General features: G+C 36.7%; 1 protein-coding gene across 1 annotated transcript in view; it reads right to left on the bottom strand.

The window, feature by feature from the left end:
* Window positions 1-14,657, bottom strand: part of LOC124640840 — an 83,047-nt gene that overhangs the window by 1,390 nt on the left and 67,000 nt on the right. The window contains exons 4-7 of the mRNA XM_047178776.1: window positions 4,037-4,212; window positions 2,884-2,990; window positions 1,917-2,110; window positions 95-207 (exon numbers count right to left, since the gene is read on the bottom strand). Coding sequence (XP_047034732.1) covers window positions 95-207; window positions 1,917-2,110; window positions 2,884-2,990; window positions 4,037-4,212 — 590 coding nt within the window. The remainder of the gene's footprint in view (window positions 1-94; window positions 208-1,916; window positions 2,111-2,883; window positions 2,991-4,036; window positions 4,213-14,657) is intronic.

Here is a 14,657-nt window from a genome sequence, read left to right as displayed (position 1 = left end):
ACTGTGGTAAACTTCAAGCACACATATTCTCTTTTATATTACTGTCTAACTTCGCATGTAAGCCCTAAGGCCATAGAGAATATAGATAACTCACGCTAGTCATGCGATCGAAAGCCGTGTCTATGATTTCGTCCACTCTGGTCGCGTTCAGGCCAATCACCGACCGGTAGAACGCAGCCAAAGCAGGTTTTGTTATAGCACCTGAACCTGAAAGCAAAACTACATTTTATTTTATGGCAACACAGAGAGGCCTGAATTCCCAGTAGAGGTGGGACGAGATTTATTGGACACCCGCAGTTCGACATCTCCGGGATTGGATCCCGTGATAGGGCCTATTGATATTTGCCAGCCGTGGGTCTAAATATGACGGTAGATATGTTATTGCAGAGAGTAAAAAGTATGAATTTCCTTTGTTATTGGCATTCCTCTTTACTTTGTCCTTATATAATATAATATTTAGACATTTTTATAATAAATTGAAGCCAAATATAGTTAAAATCCATGTAGCCCGTGACGGCAGGAATATTGACATGTCAAATCGTATCCATCACAGTGACAAATGAAGTAAAAGCTCACTTTTCCTCGACTCTATTGGTAAGACATTATGACGATGTTACTAAACCGAACGAGGTCATTCACCTTGGCAATATTTCGTGATAAATCGCTTCGGCTTTCTAAATCAGCATGACAGGATGGGGAAAAATACATTTTTGTAATGTTGTTTTTATGCTTAGTAGGTATATCACGACATTTATTACACTAAAGAGACAAGTCCTTTATTGTCTCTCAGCTCCATTGTCTAATTAACCGCAGTAAAACAATTTCAAAGGGCTAAAGATAGTAGCACAATTTTAATAATGTCCAGTTAAAAAATAGGTCACGTAACATAAAATATTGACACAACATATTATTCTAATAACTCTTCCGCGGCACAGCGAGAATATCGGCTTGTACTAGCTTTAGATTAAAAAGTTAAAATAAAGGCAAAGACACACGATAGAAAAATAAGTGCGGCACAGAAAAAGCTTGCTGCCTCGCCTCAGAACACCCGCTGTGATTTTTGGCTACAAATGTTGAGCGAGGTGCCAAATTTTTAAACCTTTGGAGAACAACCAAACGTTTGCGTTGTCATTTTATTTGGTTTTATATAACTACTTATAGAGCTATAGATTTAAACGTTAGACAGTTATATTATTGCTTCAACGCACACTGATTTATTGTAGCGTGAAATTTTCAAGCAGCTTTTGTATTACAGAAACGAAAGCAAGTTGCAATTGCAATATTCAAATACTCGAACGCTAGGGCATAAAATTATTCGACCAAGAATAATACTAGCAGCAATGCAGAACAGCATCATTAACAAACATTCCCGTCTAAATTACGACAGCAATTACCGTTTAATTAGCAATAAATTGCGGCCCTCTAGTGCAAGAGAACAATTCATGTGACAATAATTAAGGTTATTCAGGCCTAAGGGTGATGACGTCAGTTGGGGTAACTCGGCCACGTCAAATTAATCCCGTCTATCAGGCCGTCACGGGAATCGACACACGTCACTTGTGCCACTCTATTACCGTAAACAGGGCGGCGTTTGTTCACAATCAAGCGGAAAATAAGTCTGTTTGGGTTAAAAATAAGGAGTGGGAAAAGTTTGTTTTGGTTGAATAAGGACCAAGGCACTGCGAGAGTTTGAGAGTTTATGTAGCTACTTTTCAGTAAGTAGTTGTAGGTATAAACTATGTTCTCGTGAGTAGTTACTGTACTATAATGAGATTAAACTTTCATCGAAATATGAATATTACTGTTAAGTTTATACTTACCGCTTGCTTGCCTTTCTATAAATTAATAATTCTATAAAATTAGATTTTAAGGAGTTAAATAGTCGAGTTACTTAAAATAATAGTGCGAAAACTTACTTGTCCTATCAACTACATGGAAAAGAATCTTGCAGAGGTATTGTAGGTAAAGTGGCAGGTCTGTGAATCGCTTCATCTCGGACAGGTGTAGGGCCCATCGCGCCAGCCATCCCTCCAGCGTCGTCCTTCCCGGAATGTTAATACCACTGGACTCGGGCCCACAGACCCGTCTGTAATACGGCAGGTCAGCCCATCTGTTCAAAAGTTACAAATTAAATTAAATACACCACAGAAAGATAGCAAAGATTTATAGAGAAGGTAGGAATTTGACGAAGGTTTTGTTTATCACGACAGGAAGAACTGGAATAATTTGCATATCAGATTATTCGCGTGTTTTGTTATGCAAACAATGTAATAAAAATGGGGGAAAGACAGGAATTTAATAACGAAGGAAAGTTAGACACGTGACTTAGAGAAGAAATGTTGTACGTGTACACAGTCTAGTTATTTTTCTGTACAGGCTGTACAGTTTGCCGTTCCTTTGTAGTAAACTTTATGTTTCTTTCATCAGCTTCCTGGTTGAGCCGTCGGACTTAAAGTTATAAAGTGGGTACCATGATACTGCGTCATAAAAGCGGTCTACATTCATGAAAATGTCAACTAGGAATATATACGGCCTACGGAATTGCATATTACATTTACAAAGTGCTCATATTTTTGGCCAATTTCATGAAATGTCAGCAGCTGGCTGACATTCATTTTTATGGGGTATCATAGTATATGCATAATTTCGGATATGCTACGAACTTGTTTTAGCTTATTTCTGTTTTACTGCTAATACCAGAATTTTACGGACACTATAAAAAAAAAAAACAAAAAAAAAACGAGCTCAAAAGGTGTCCTAATTTCTTAGACACACGTAATTCGTCTTGGTCTCAGATAGGACTTGGAACGTTAATACCTAAAAGGGTTTAAAGCAAGATTAATAAGGATCCATTAACACGTTTGGTGGTGAACATCGACTTACTTGGCGGGCAGTGGATTGATGAAGTGATCTATAAATTCCCTCTTCACTTCGAGCAGTATGTGGAATTCGGAGGAGTTTGGCGACCAGTCCGCGAAATGCGCCAACCGCTGTGAATTACGACGAGAAACGAATTTAATTATTCTCTTTCATTATACTGGTGTTAGTTATGTGAGGTTGAAATGACCTAATGTTGTATTTTAGAAGCTTAATCTACACTAATATTATAAACAGCTTAAGGCTGCGGAAGTACTAAACCAATATGAAAAATTCTTTCAAGTGCACTCCATTTCCTCTGGTTACTAGAACTGGTATCCACGGGATGAGGGCGAAACGCGGCAAGTAGCTCGTTTACTATATTTACCTTTAGCTTTAAATGGGTGTCTATTTGTCTGGTTGCCCAGTTTCTCGCCTAGATTCGTATCGAAATCGGGGCCATCATAGGATACATAACTTCGCTATTCAACACCGTTGAACATTTAACTGAATTATTTGAACTGGGCCGAGTTAATTGTATTTAAAGTGCTGCCAAGGTCAGTCCTAACTGTGATTGATCTGATTTAGAAGTTCATAATTCGTTTAACTTAGTAAGATATTTATATTATACTTAATTTATTTACGACGGACTTCAATAAGTTACCTAGCTGTTGATTTGTCAGGAATACGAAATTACTGTATGGGGCTAACGTCATTAATCAATGGTTAATAAATCAACAGATAGGTTATTGAAATTGGTTAGACTACGAAATTATTCCTCTAATAACTCACTACCGTAATAACAAAAAACCGGCCCAGTGCTCGTCGGACTCGAGCACGAAGGGTTCCGTACCACTATTTAAAATCACGTTTGTTGTATGGGAGCACCCCAAAATATTTATTTTATTCTAGTTTTTGTTGTTATAGCGGCAAGAGAAATACATCATCTGTGAAAATTTCAACTTTCTAGCTATCACGGTTCATGAGATACAGCCTGGTGACAGATGGACGGATGGACGGACGGATGGACGGACGGGCGGACAGATTAGCGAAAACAATAGGGTAACGTTTTACCCTTTGGGTACGAAACCCTAAAAACGACACTTGAATAGATGGCATGATAACACAAACGCTATCTATCAACACCGATGAATTGCCAAAAGATTTGATACCTTCCTACCTCGAAGAATTGGTCGAAGTCTGTATCAATGATGACGTCATCTCGGTCGTGGTCCAGCAGTTCAGTGAAGAATAAAGTCATCTTGTCTGTTTGCATGGAACTTAGCTGTGCTAGAGGCTGCTCGTCTTCTAGATCTAGACATTCTAGATCTTCGCTGCACCGGTTCACCCATGTCGCTGTGGCAAAATATAAATAAAAAATTATTAGTCCAAAAACTTCTAAAAAACACGCTATGTGCACACAAACACGGGGCGTTTTTTACAAGTCCAAGCACAGGTATGATGCGTGGTATGATGAAGTTCCAGTTCATATATTCCGGATCCATCATCAGATCAGTTCGACGGTACCATAATATTGTTTTATCATCAAAACTGCATAAAGGTGCCAATTTTAAAGACGCTATGATCCTCGGAAAATGGTTATTAGATTCTATTACATAGTTAGTTACATGTCTTATAAAAGTATGTAAAAAACATAAATTAACCAAAGAAATCGTATAAGTTTGAGTGTAAAAGTTATGTAAGGGAAAGGGTTGTATGGCGTCCGCTGCCATTTAATCCTTTATTGTTATTTTAAACCCTTCGCTCACCTTCGGAAAAAAAAGTTAGGTAAACAGTGTGATTCCGGTAAAGAATATGCTGGATCCCTCTTAACATAACTATAGTGTTTGCTTTCAGTAAGGGGTTTTGGGGCTTAAATATGTTTATCAAACTAGCTGTATTCTGCGGTTCCACCTGCGTCATATTACTTTCAGCACTCTGGTAAAGCCTACTAACCTGAGAAAGGACTTCTATAGGTTTTAAATTAACCTGAGTATGAATTTCTATAGGTATATCAATTGATCTTTCATTTAAACCGGTTCAGCAGTTTTTGCGTGAAAGTAGAACAAAAAAAAAGTTATAAGGTAAGGATGTAATACGAACAGACAGGCTTAAAGACAGTAGTTTGTTGAAAAGGTTTTTGAACCCCGAATAGCTACCAAAAATGTATACGTTAAAATTCATAGGTTCAATTCTAAAATGTTGGAATATCGATTGCACGATTGAAATAGAATGACAGTACGATTGTGTTGGTCCCAAGAGAATGGCGCTCACGCCACAAATAAAACAAAGTCGGACCGAGCATGAATTTAGTGAGGAGTCAAATAGTCGGCTCATATGAATATAGTGCCTATTCAAAGCGGTTTCAAGTCTCGGAGTCTTTTGTGCCACTGTTTTCTATGTAAATTATATCTTTCAAAAATGTTCCTTTTCTTAAAAGATTTTTAAGGAAACCAAAAAGAAATGAATACAGAATATAGGGTAAATCGGAACATAAATTGAGGTTTGAAAAGAAACCTAAAAAGAAAATATTTTTTATTTTTCTCAAGTCACGATTTTTACTAATCCATTTCACAAAAATATTGATTTCGTTAAAATGACGGTAATTTGAATAAGCTTCCACTAACTTATTGAAGTACCGACGTTCGTATCGAAAGTAGCCCAAAGCAACATTTAGGTAATAGCACGGTAACATGGTTAGGCTTCTGAAATCTATAGGGAACTGCTCCGAATGAATAACTGAAGAATCCCTCGTGACCCAACCTCATTCTTGAAGAATATGAGAGTGAGGCCTAATTAGGTACACTTAAGTTACCTAGTTAATAGGCACTAGTTGTTGAACTAAGAAGTAAAAATCTTTAAGTATTATAGAGCTGAAAGTTTGTTTTTTTGAACACGCAAATCTCAGGAAGTACTGGTCCGATTTAAAAAAAAAATCAGTATAAGACAGCTCATTTAACGAAGAAGCTTTTCAGTCTTTTCATCCGACTGCACAGAGTATAGTGCCCACGGGACGCGGGTTGAACCACTAGCGAAGGCTATTACCAAATGTCATGTATCTGAAGTTTGTCTGTCTGCTTGAACGACTAATCCTCATTAAATTAAAGATTCCTGTACCAATCAACTTCCCTTCCCTTTTAACATTTTCCTCTCCAGAACTGATCCATATCCTATTGATCTTTATCCTCCAAAATAACATTAAATTGTAGACTTTGGTCAATTTAGGCCACTGCCTATGTGGTTGTGGTATTTTTATTTTTTACTTCTGTGTATATATATGTTTTGTTTTATACTTCTATGTACTAACAATATATCAAGTTTATTTATGTGTTTGTTTCAGTGCCGTCCTACTAACGCAACAAGTTCTACAATAAGTGCAAAGTTTTCTCCTTTCAGTTTTTAAAATTGTTATCGTACCTACTTGCTTCTCATATCACTTGTCAGTGGCAGAATCGTCGACATCAACATCGACGGCAGAGATTGCCAGAAACAAAAACAAAAATAGAATAGAATAGACTAATTTCCATCCTGACAGTACCTACTTGAGAGAACCCGCTGGCAGAGGCAAGTGTAAAATAAAAATGGGAGCATGTTTTCGTTTTGTAGATGTAATCGTTCCTCGGATATTTCCGGCGGCTTCGTTCGATGTTTCAATTTATCGAAAATATTTTCCGCGAACTATTCCGTATGTTTCGTAGTTCGTATTCAGTTTCGCTGACAACTACATGAAGTGCATATTTCATGAACCAGTGTTTTGTAACGTTCAACGTTCTGAATATTTTAGGACTGGAATCGTTTTTTTTTATTTGAATATCGAATCCTGTTTATTTTATAGAAAGTTCATGATAGAATATTTAATTTAAGTGATGTTCAATATTTTTTTTCTCTTTAAATTAAATGGCAAATAGAATCGTTCAAATATGTCAGTGTTTGCCAATTTACGTTTTTCAAATCTACATTTTTTATTGGCTCTTAGTGACAGGAGTGGCACTAAAATCAACACGCAATCTGCAAAACCAATACCGATAGATTTTTTTACCAAAAAAGTTTGTTTTGTACCAAAAATTGGTGATAAGCTGACGCATAGGCGTTTGCACCAAACCGGGCTATCTGGGTGAGTGAATATTTATTTAGGAACTTGAATGGTATATTGTCATACATTGTATATTATGTAGCTGTAGATACACTTGCGTGCCTTCACATGTGGTCCCCACGGGGTGGTTAGAAAAAGTAATTGCTTTACGTTGTAAGTCGGTATCGTTTTATTTATATCTAAGTCAGGCAAGCTGCGGTCATGTTAACTTAATCACGGTAACTATATAAAAATAGCTTAATCGATAGTGGTTCCTAGTTTCAGTCATTCATGTATGTGTTCCATTACTTTTTATAAAATATGGTTTTGAATTCTAATACTTTCAGTCCACACGCGATCGATCGATTACTTTATAATTATGTGCCGACAAATGACAGTGGGGCCACTAAATCAACGTTCAGCCATCGCTTCCATCAATCGTTTGATCGTAAATGACTTAATCTTCATAAAAGTCGCGAACTCCTCCCAAGTTTGGCGAAGTTTTCCAACAAAATTCAGGTGTAATTTGAATTCAAGGTTTGCTTCCACATCTCGATAAATTACCAGGAAAGATGGTGGCTGCAGGGACGTGAAGATTACTTATTAAACAAGCGGTAAGATTCGCTCGTTTTAAGGGTGGCCGAATTATAGCGCCGCACTGCGGAACCCATTGTATTTTGACAAAATCTCAAATTGGAGTAAACGTACCCTTTCTCTTTTGGACAATGACTAACTTTTGTTTAAGTTGCGGATTTAACTTTCTGGACGAATGTAAGGTTTAATTGTAAGCGAGTTTTTTTTTAAGTTCACCGTGTTCTTGTTTTGGACAGCGAGGTAGTAAAAGGCATTTTAATTAGCTGAAGGAATTATAAACGTAAATTCCTGCACGTTAACTTTGACGCAGACAAAATTAAACAGAGCAAGTAGATCTCAAGAATCAGACAGATATTTTTAATATAAATTCTACAAAACCAACAATTTCTTTGGAAACATTCTTGTCCACTTATGATCGCTTCTAAACTTAGCATGAATTTTCTAAAACATTTTGCAGCATAAACTATTATCATGAGTTTCTCAACAGTTTCAAAAAGTTGATGGTAGCTACAAGGAACTAGTTTTATGAATACTGCATTAAGCAAACATTGCTGATACAATTTGCTGGCCCAGCCTTTGTCCGCATAAACTAATTATTCTTTCAATAAAGGCTAGGCTAGTTTAATACAGAGTAGCATATATTTTTGCGGTTTCGCGATTTTTGGGAACTAGTAGTTTAGTAGACTAAAGCTTGTGGCACATTATAGCAGCACGGCAACAGCACGGCTGCAGCACGGCGTCGCCTCGAATTAAGACTACGGCTAGCTGCCAGCGCGCCAACCACGCGCTGTCCGCTCGCCGTCGGCGCGCCGTCCGCGATGTGTAAGCTTGCTGTCACCGCAAACTCAATATTATTTTAAGACGATTATGATTGATGTTATGATTGAACACGACGTAATGACGTTGTTTCGCTGCCGGCTCGGAGTCGGCGCGCTGTACGCATGAGGACCGCTCGCTTGCAGCACGCGGGCGGCGAGTCGAGTTGTGTGGAAGCGGCAAGCACGCTGACTGCTCGCCGTTGGCTTTTTCATATTGACATTACGAAATATATTATAATATACACGATTTAATGCTCTAAATTGAATGACAACTTAAATGCTGGTGTGGAGCCGTGCTGTTGCCGTGCCGCTATAATGTGCCACAAGCTTTAAGCAGTACTTAATGTATAATTTATTATTTAGATACATTATAGTAAATTCTAATTCAAAAATGCATTGTTTGTTAAATAAATTAATTAATACCGTTCCAATTGTAATTATCTAAGCTGCTTTTGGAACAAGAAGTACGTAAATATTTTTTTTTATACAAAAGAGACATTCCTATTTCAAAAACGTTCGTGAATGAAATAGAATAGCAACAATAAAATAAAGACTTTGTAGCAAGAAGGACATTTTATGAATGGTCCAATTACAGTAATTGAAGATTTTATATAACAGAGCAAACATTAAAATAAAGACCGTTAATAGTAACTCACACAGAATGCAACCGTTGGGGATTTTCTCGTACATTTTCAGAAGAGGCTTGTAGGTACTTGTAAAACTTTAATATAGTATACCTAGGTACTCCTGTATGGTAGAATACACACTATGTGCAATTGTCAAGATCCGCAACAATATATAACCGTGGCCGTAGACAGTGTTTATGTTACACCGCTAATTTAAAGATCAAACATTTGACGTATCTGCACTACACTAATACTATAAAGCTGAAGAGTTTGTCTGTTTGAACGCGCTTATCTCAAAACCTACTGGACGGTTTTGTAAAATTATTAGAGTATGATAGCCCGGGTATTGATAACTGGGTTGAGGAGGTCAGATAGACAGTCGCTCCTTGTAAAACACTGGTACTCAGCTGCATCAGGATAGACTGGTAGCCGATCCCAACATATGTAGTTGGGAAAAGGCTCGGGAGATGATGATAGAGTAAGATTCAATTAGGTAGGCTAACAACTTATCCTGGTATGTAAAGAAGTTCACACAGGACGCAGGTGAAACCGCCAGTGGGAGCTAGTATGAGATAAATATAAATTGTATTGTAATCTTTGTTATATTTACTCGTAAGATATGTCACACACGTTTAGTAAATATTATGCTGTTTGGGGGCACGGCTGTGTTTATTTGTAATTCATTTAGCTTTCTGCTAATAGATACAATGTTACGTAAATCAACTGATTACGTGTGACTTTACAAATATTTGTCTGTATGCGGTTTTCCCAGGGAAAAAATATGACGGAGAAAAGATTTTGCGTTCATAATACTCCGATGTAGCTGTGCATTTATGATTTTCAGAAAGTATTCTTTAAACAATGGGAAAGCGTTTTATTACAAGCGGGTTTCAACGTAAAATGTCGTGTATTCCAGTCTAGTCTATTATTTGATGTCGTAAAGTGAAACTGTACCCTCGTATTTTTCCATTCAGACAGAGGTTTTCAATAAAGTTCGTTGGCCTGTACCGAATTTCGACATGTTTGATGTATTTTATTTAGGTACAACTTTTGTGACAAAATAAGGTTTTGTTAATGTAATTGAAAGGGTTACGATTTTTAACGATTCATTTTTTAATTATAAAGAAAGAACAATGTCAGGTTTCGGCCCACCCAAGCAACTTTTAAAACTGAATTCTCACGTACAAAATTCTTTACTAAGTACAACAATTTACATATAAAATACTAACTTCTTATAAAATAGTTAATTGTTATCTAGAACTTTTCCAAAAAAAATATCATGTTAATAAGTAATTATTTTGTTTATCGAGTTCAGGTTTTTCGTTTGAATAATTTGGTTTTGAGAAGTTCAATGCAAAAGTGGAAAACATAGAAAAGCTTCTGACATTAAACTACACAAAAAACTGTAAGAATTTTCACTGTACATGAAATATTTTTATTGAGCCTAAGTTACTATGGACGTCTGACATTGTTCTTTGCTTACGAAAACTAATAGATTTTTTGATATTTACCTACTTACAGCCAGTTGCACTATTTAACTATAACGATAACCAAACCATTTTCACTTGTGAAATAGCTGATTTTGGTGGCATGGCTGGTTATGTTTGGTTTATGATGATGATGTCCTCCTAGCCGATTATCGGCTACGGCGACTGTTCTCATGTAAGGAGATTAGCCAACTGCGCAGGACATATTATAGTGCACAAGCATTTGCGCAGACACAGGTGCACTCCCTATTCCTTCACTCTCATAGCCCGATGGGACGGCAATCCGACACGACCGGAAAGAGATCAGGCGCAGGACCGACATTTACGTGCTCTCCGATGCACGGGTGAATCAATCACCAACTTCCAGGCTTCGGGCTGCTTTGTGAAAGTCTTCTAAAACCCACAAAGCGATTTCGGCTAGACTCGGGAATCGAACCCGAGACCTCGTGCTCAGCAGCCACACTTGCGACAACTAGACCAACGAGGCAGTTATTCGACACATATGTTGCTATGCTACTACATACGAATGAAAATTGAGTATTTTTCTTTGCAACAAGGTGTCCTCCAACAACTCGTAAACCCACGATATATGATATTTGCCTGTGATGTATCTTCAAATGAGACTACCTAACTGCAATTCTGTTTACGTGAAAATGTTATTTGCTTCATGTAGACGCTTGGTTACCTGGGCGCCCTACTGTTTCGGTTGGCTACAGACTACAGAGTAACGGACTACCTAAATGGTGCAACATACCCTTCTTCTTATTAGGTCATCACTTGTCCCTTTTCAAATGCATAAATGAATGTTACGTAGATATATGCTGTAATAGAATTGTGAGAATGCAAGTAGTAATGTAGGCCAACGTCTGGAATTTACTTCGGAATGTTCAGGCGTTCAATTCCATGACAACGCTAAGTTAGGTAATAGTCTATAAAGGACATTAATAATGCTTTTAAGGGACTTAGAGTGAGTTTTAAACATCTCTCTGTAGACATAAAGCAATTTAAGAAACTACTGATATGGTCTTACGAATTTTCAGCTTTGTATCACAAAACGCAACACAAGTTAAGTATCTACTGCAAAGATAAGCCAATCTTTACAAAATAATATAAAGATAATACTGTTCACAGGATTCCTACATTGTAGAACAAAAAACAAAGCTTCCAGACAAAATGATTTAAAAGTCTTGAAATATGTTCAGTGCCATTCCCGGATAAAAGCTACATTGTTAGCAGGAAACAACTTTGTAGCGTTAACAAACAGCGCACGTATTTACATAGCTCCATCTCCTGATACTTCGATTAATATTTCATGAATGAAACACAAACGAATCAAACGTTAGTTCGGTTCCGATATTCCTTTATTCACTTCGGATAAAGAGTAAAAAGAATAAAACATGGCCGGCGCTCGCTCCAGGCTCCGCTCTTGTCGGCCTCTGTAATATTTTAACCAAAGCGGCTTAAAATCTCTATTTCAAAAATTTGCAAGGGTTTTCAAAGCCGCTGGTGTAAACTCACTAATCATGTTCTGTCTACCAATTCATACTTTTGAAAACGTGATCTCATACAAAATAAGCATTTATTTAAATACTGAAACATAAGTAATAAATTTACAAACGTATCTTTTTAATATTCACTGAAAAGGGATCTCGGCACAACCATTCTGTCGCGAGACCTTTAGCTTGATAGATGGAGATTACTTTTGGGACCTTACACTTTTTTTCACATGCTTTTTATCTCGTTTAGTCACCTTCCCTGGAAGCGACCTTGCTTGTGATTTTATATTGCGAATCATCATATTCTTGAATTTGTAGAAACCTAGCTCTTTCATATTAGTCGATCTCGTGCGTTTGATTTCGGCAGACCCGGACGCCGATTCGATCTTATCAAACTTGTCCTTGCTATCATTCTGTTTGGTTGGCTTTTCTTTGCTTTTAGCTTTTCCTTTTATTTCCTTATTCATTATTTGAAGCACGTTATGCGGTGGCTTTGACTTGTATAGAAATCATAATTATTTTAAGCCTACGGGATTCTCGTTATTTATTTGTCAGACTGACATAGTTGACGTACTACAGTGCTAATATGTTTTTTAATCTAGTTGACTGCGATGCGATCAAGTTCAAGTATAGTATGAAAAGTTTCGAATAAAGTTGTGGTAAAGATTTTAGAGATGGGGAGCACATTTTGGAATAGTATTTATCAAACTTTTTTATTATTATAGGAAAGTCGACAAGCGTAGAATTACATAAAAACTTTTGGTTCGAAGCCGTTAATTTTATAGATTTCTCTCGTGGAAAGTTATCCTGTGTAAAATATCGTCGCCGCAGAGAATGCAGCCTGCCATGCGTGTTAAGATTAATATACTTTTCGATACCATTTTTCCGGGCTTAATACGGGTACAAAAGGCGATTGCTTGTGTCAAAGGAATATTTGAGCACCTAAAAAAATACTTGTCTTCTAATAATCGTACAACTGATTAAAATAATAAGTTTGAATGTAAGCAGGCAATTCGTAGTTCGTGATCGTCTTAGTCCCAACATTTAGTGATTCAGTTTTCAGTACGCACTTCGGCTCATATTTTACGGTCCCGAATACGTTTGCGTGAAAAACTTCTCAGTTATTTCTTTTTTAAATTCAATACACGTTGAGGCAGAACCTTTGGCGTGGAAAATACTATACCTTAGCAGTAAACGAATGAAATAATCGATATAAGAATACGGGTGTTATGCGTGCCAAGAGGTCGTATCCCTCGTAGGCACAAATCACGGCAAATATTACTCTTTGTTATTTTTATTTTCCAGTTTTTGTTACGTTCGTCATAAACGTTTTACAACAACAAAAGGGCAGAAGAAAACGAACGCGAGAATTAATTATTAAGGAGAAAAATAAGCTGTATTTTTTCAACAAAGTGTTAGGTAATAAAGCAATATTGCGTGCCCGTATTGCGCCATTTTCTTCAAACAATTGACTAAGCTGCAATCGATATTCCATTAATAAAATTTAAATCATCTTTTTATGCATGCTTTGACTGTTCCTCCCGTTCTATAAACTTTGTAATGAGTTTTTTCAATCGGGACAAAGAACAGGCTACTGCGGCTTCAATTTAATTATTTTCGCTTACAGAACATTGGTTTTTAATTTATAAGTTTGTACGAGCTCGTAGCTCATCATAGTTCTTTACTCTTTCGGCACGTAATTAATTAATGATATTTAATTAAAAGTAGGATATTATACCCACTCCCGTCGATACAATATTTCAATGGATATTATTGAAAAAGGTCTAGTTAATCGAGTTTGTTTCGTTGTCTACACATTCATAAATCAAATCATTTGTTGGTTTAATCACTTTGCACAATGTATTGCCCAAAATAGCCGAAAACACAAATGTTATGTATGATAATATGAAGGTATTGTGTGTGTAAACTGATTATAATCAGAGTAGCTCTCTTATTTTTCAAATAAATTGACTAATATTCAATTCCCTTTAGAAATTGAAATATTTCGCGCCCTTTCAAAAATATTGCTTTCAGTCCAAATACCTCGATTCGATTCTTAAAGGAAGTCCTTAAAAGTGTTTGTCCAAATAAATAAATAATATTTTCATTGTCTATGAAACGTTGGCATCGTGCAAAAATAAATACACCTGGCAACACTGAACAGTGCCGGGATGGTACCGTGGAAACTTATTACGAACAGTGTCACGGAACAGATATTACTTTCTTGTTAACAAAGGAGTTTGAAACAGTTAAATAAATGAATTTATCTCACGATAATCTTAGATTAAACTTTACAAATCATTTTAGTTCTTCGTATCTCGAAATGCACATGATAGAAAACTATATAGCTCTCACCAGCATGTTCATACGGTTACCTTGTAAACTATATATGCATTAGGATAAAAAGTAAATAGTAGGTACAGCCTTTCTCGACAAAAAGCCTATCTAACACTGAAATAATTCTTCATATCGGTTGGAAGAGTGTCTATGGAGTTTTTTGCCGGTTCTCCTTCATTAGACCCTCTCTTTAGAACCGCGCAACTAGTTTGACATTTCTTAATCACCCTTGGCTGTGAATTATGCCTGAGATTTTTTGAAAAATAAATAGACACACTTTTCAGTTTGAGTGGTGGTGGTGGTAGCACTGATAGGGATAAAAAAACGTGGTCTATTTTAGCTTCGGTAGTGGCTATTTTTGATTATTGCAC

This window comes from Helicoverpa zea, chromosome 21, assembly GCF_022581195.2.
Source record: "Helicoverpa zea isolate HzStark_Cry1AcR chromosome 21, ilHelZeax1.1, whole genome shotgun sequence".
NCBI classification, from domain to species: Eukaryota; Metazoa; Arthropoda; class Insecta; order Lepidoptera; family Noctuidae; genus Helicoverpa; species Helicoverpa zea.
This window is presented reverse-complemented; position numbering and strand designations above follow the sequence as displayed.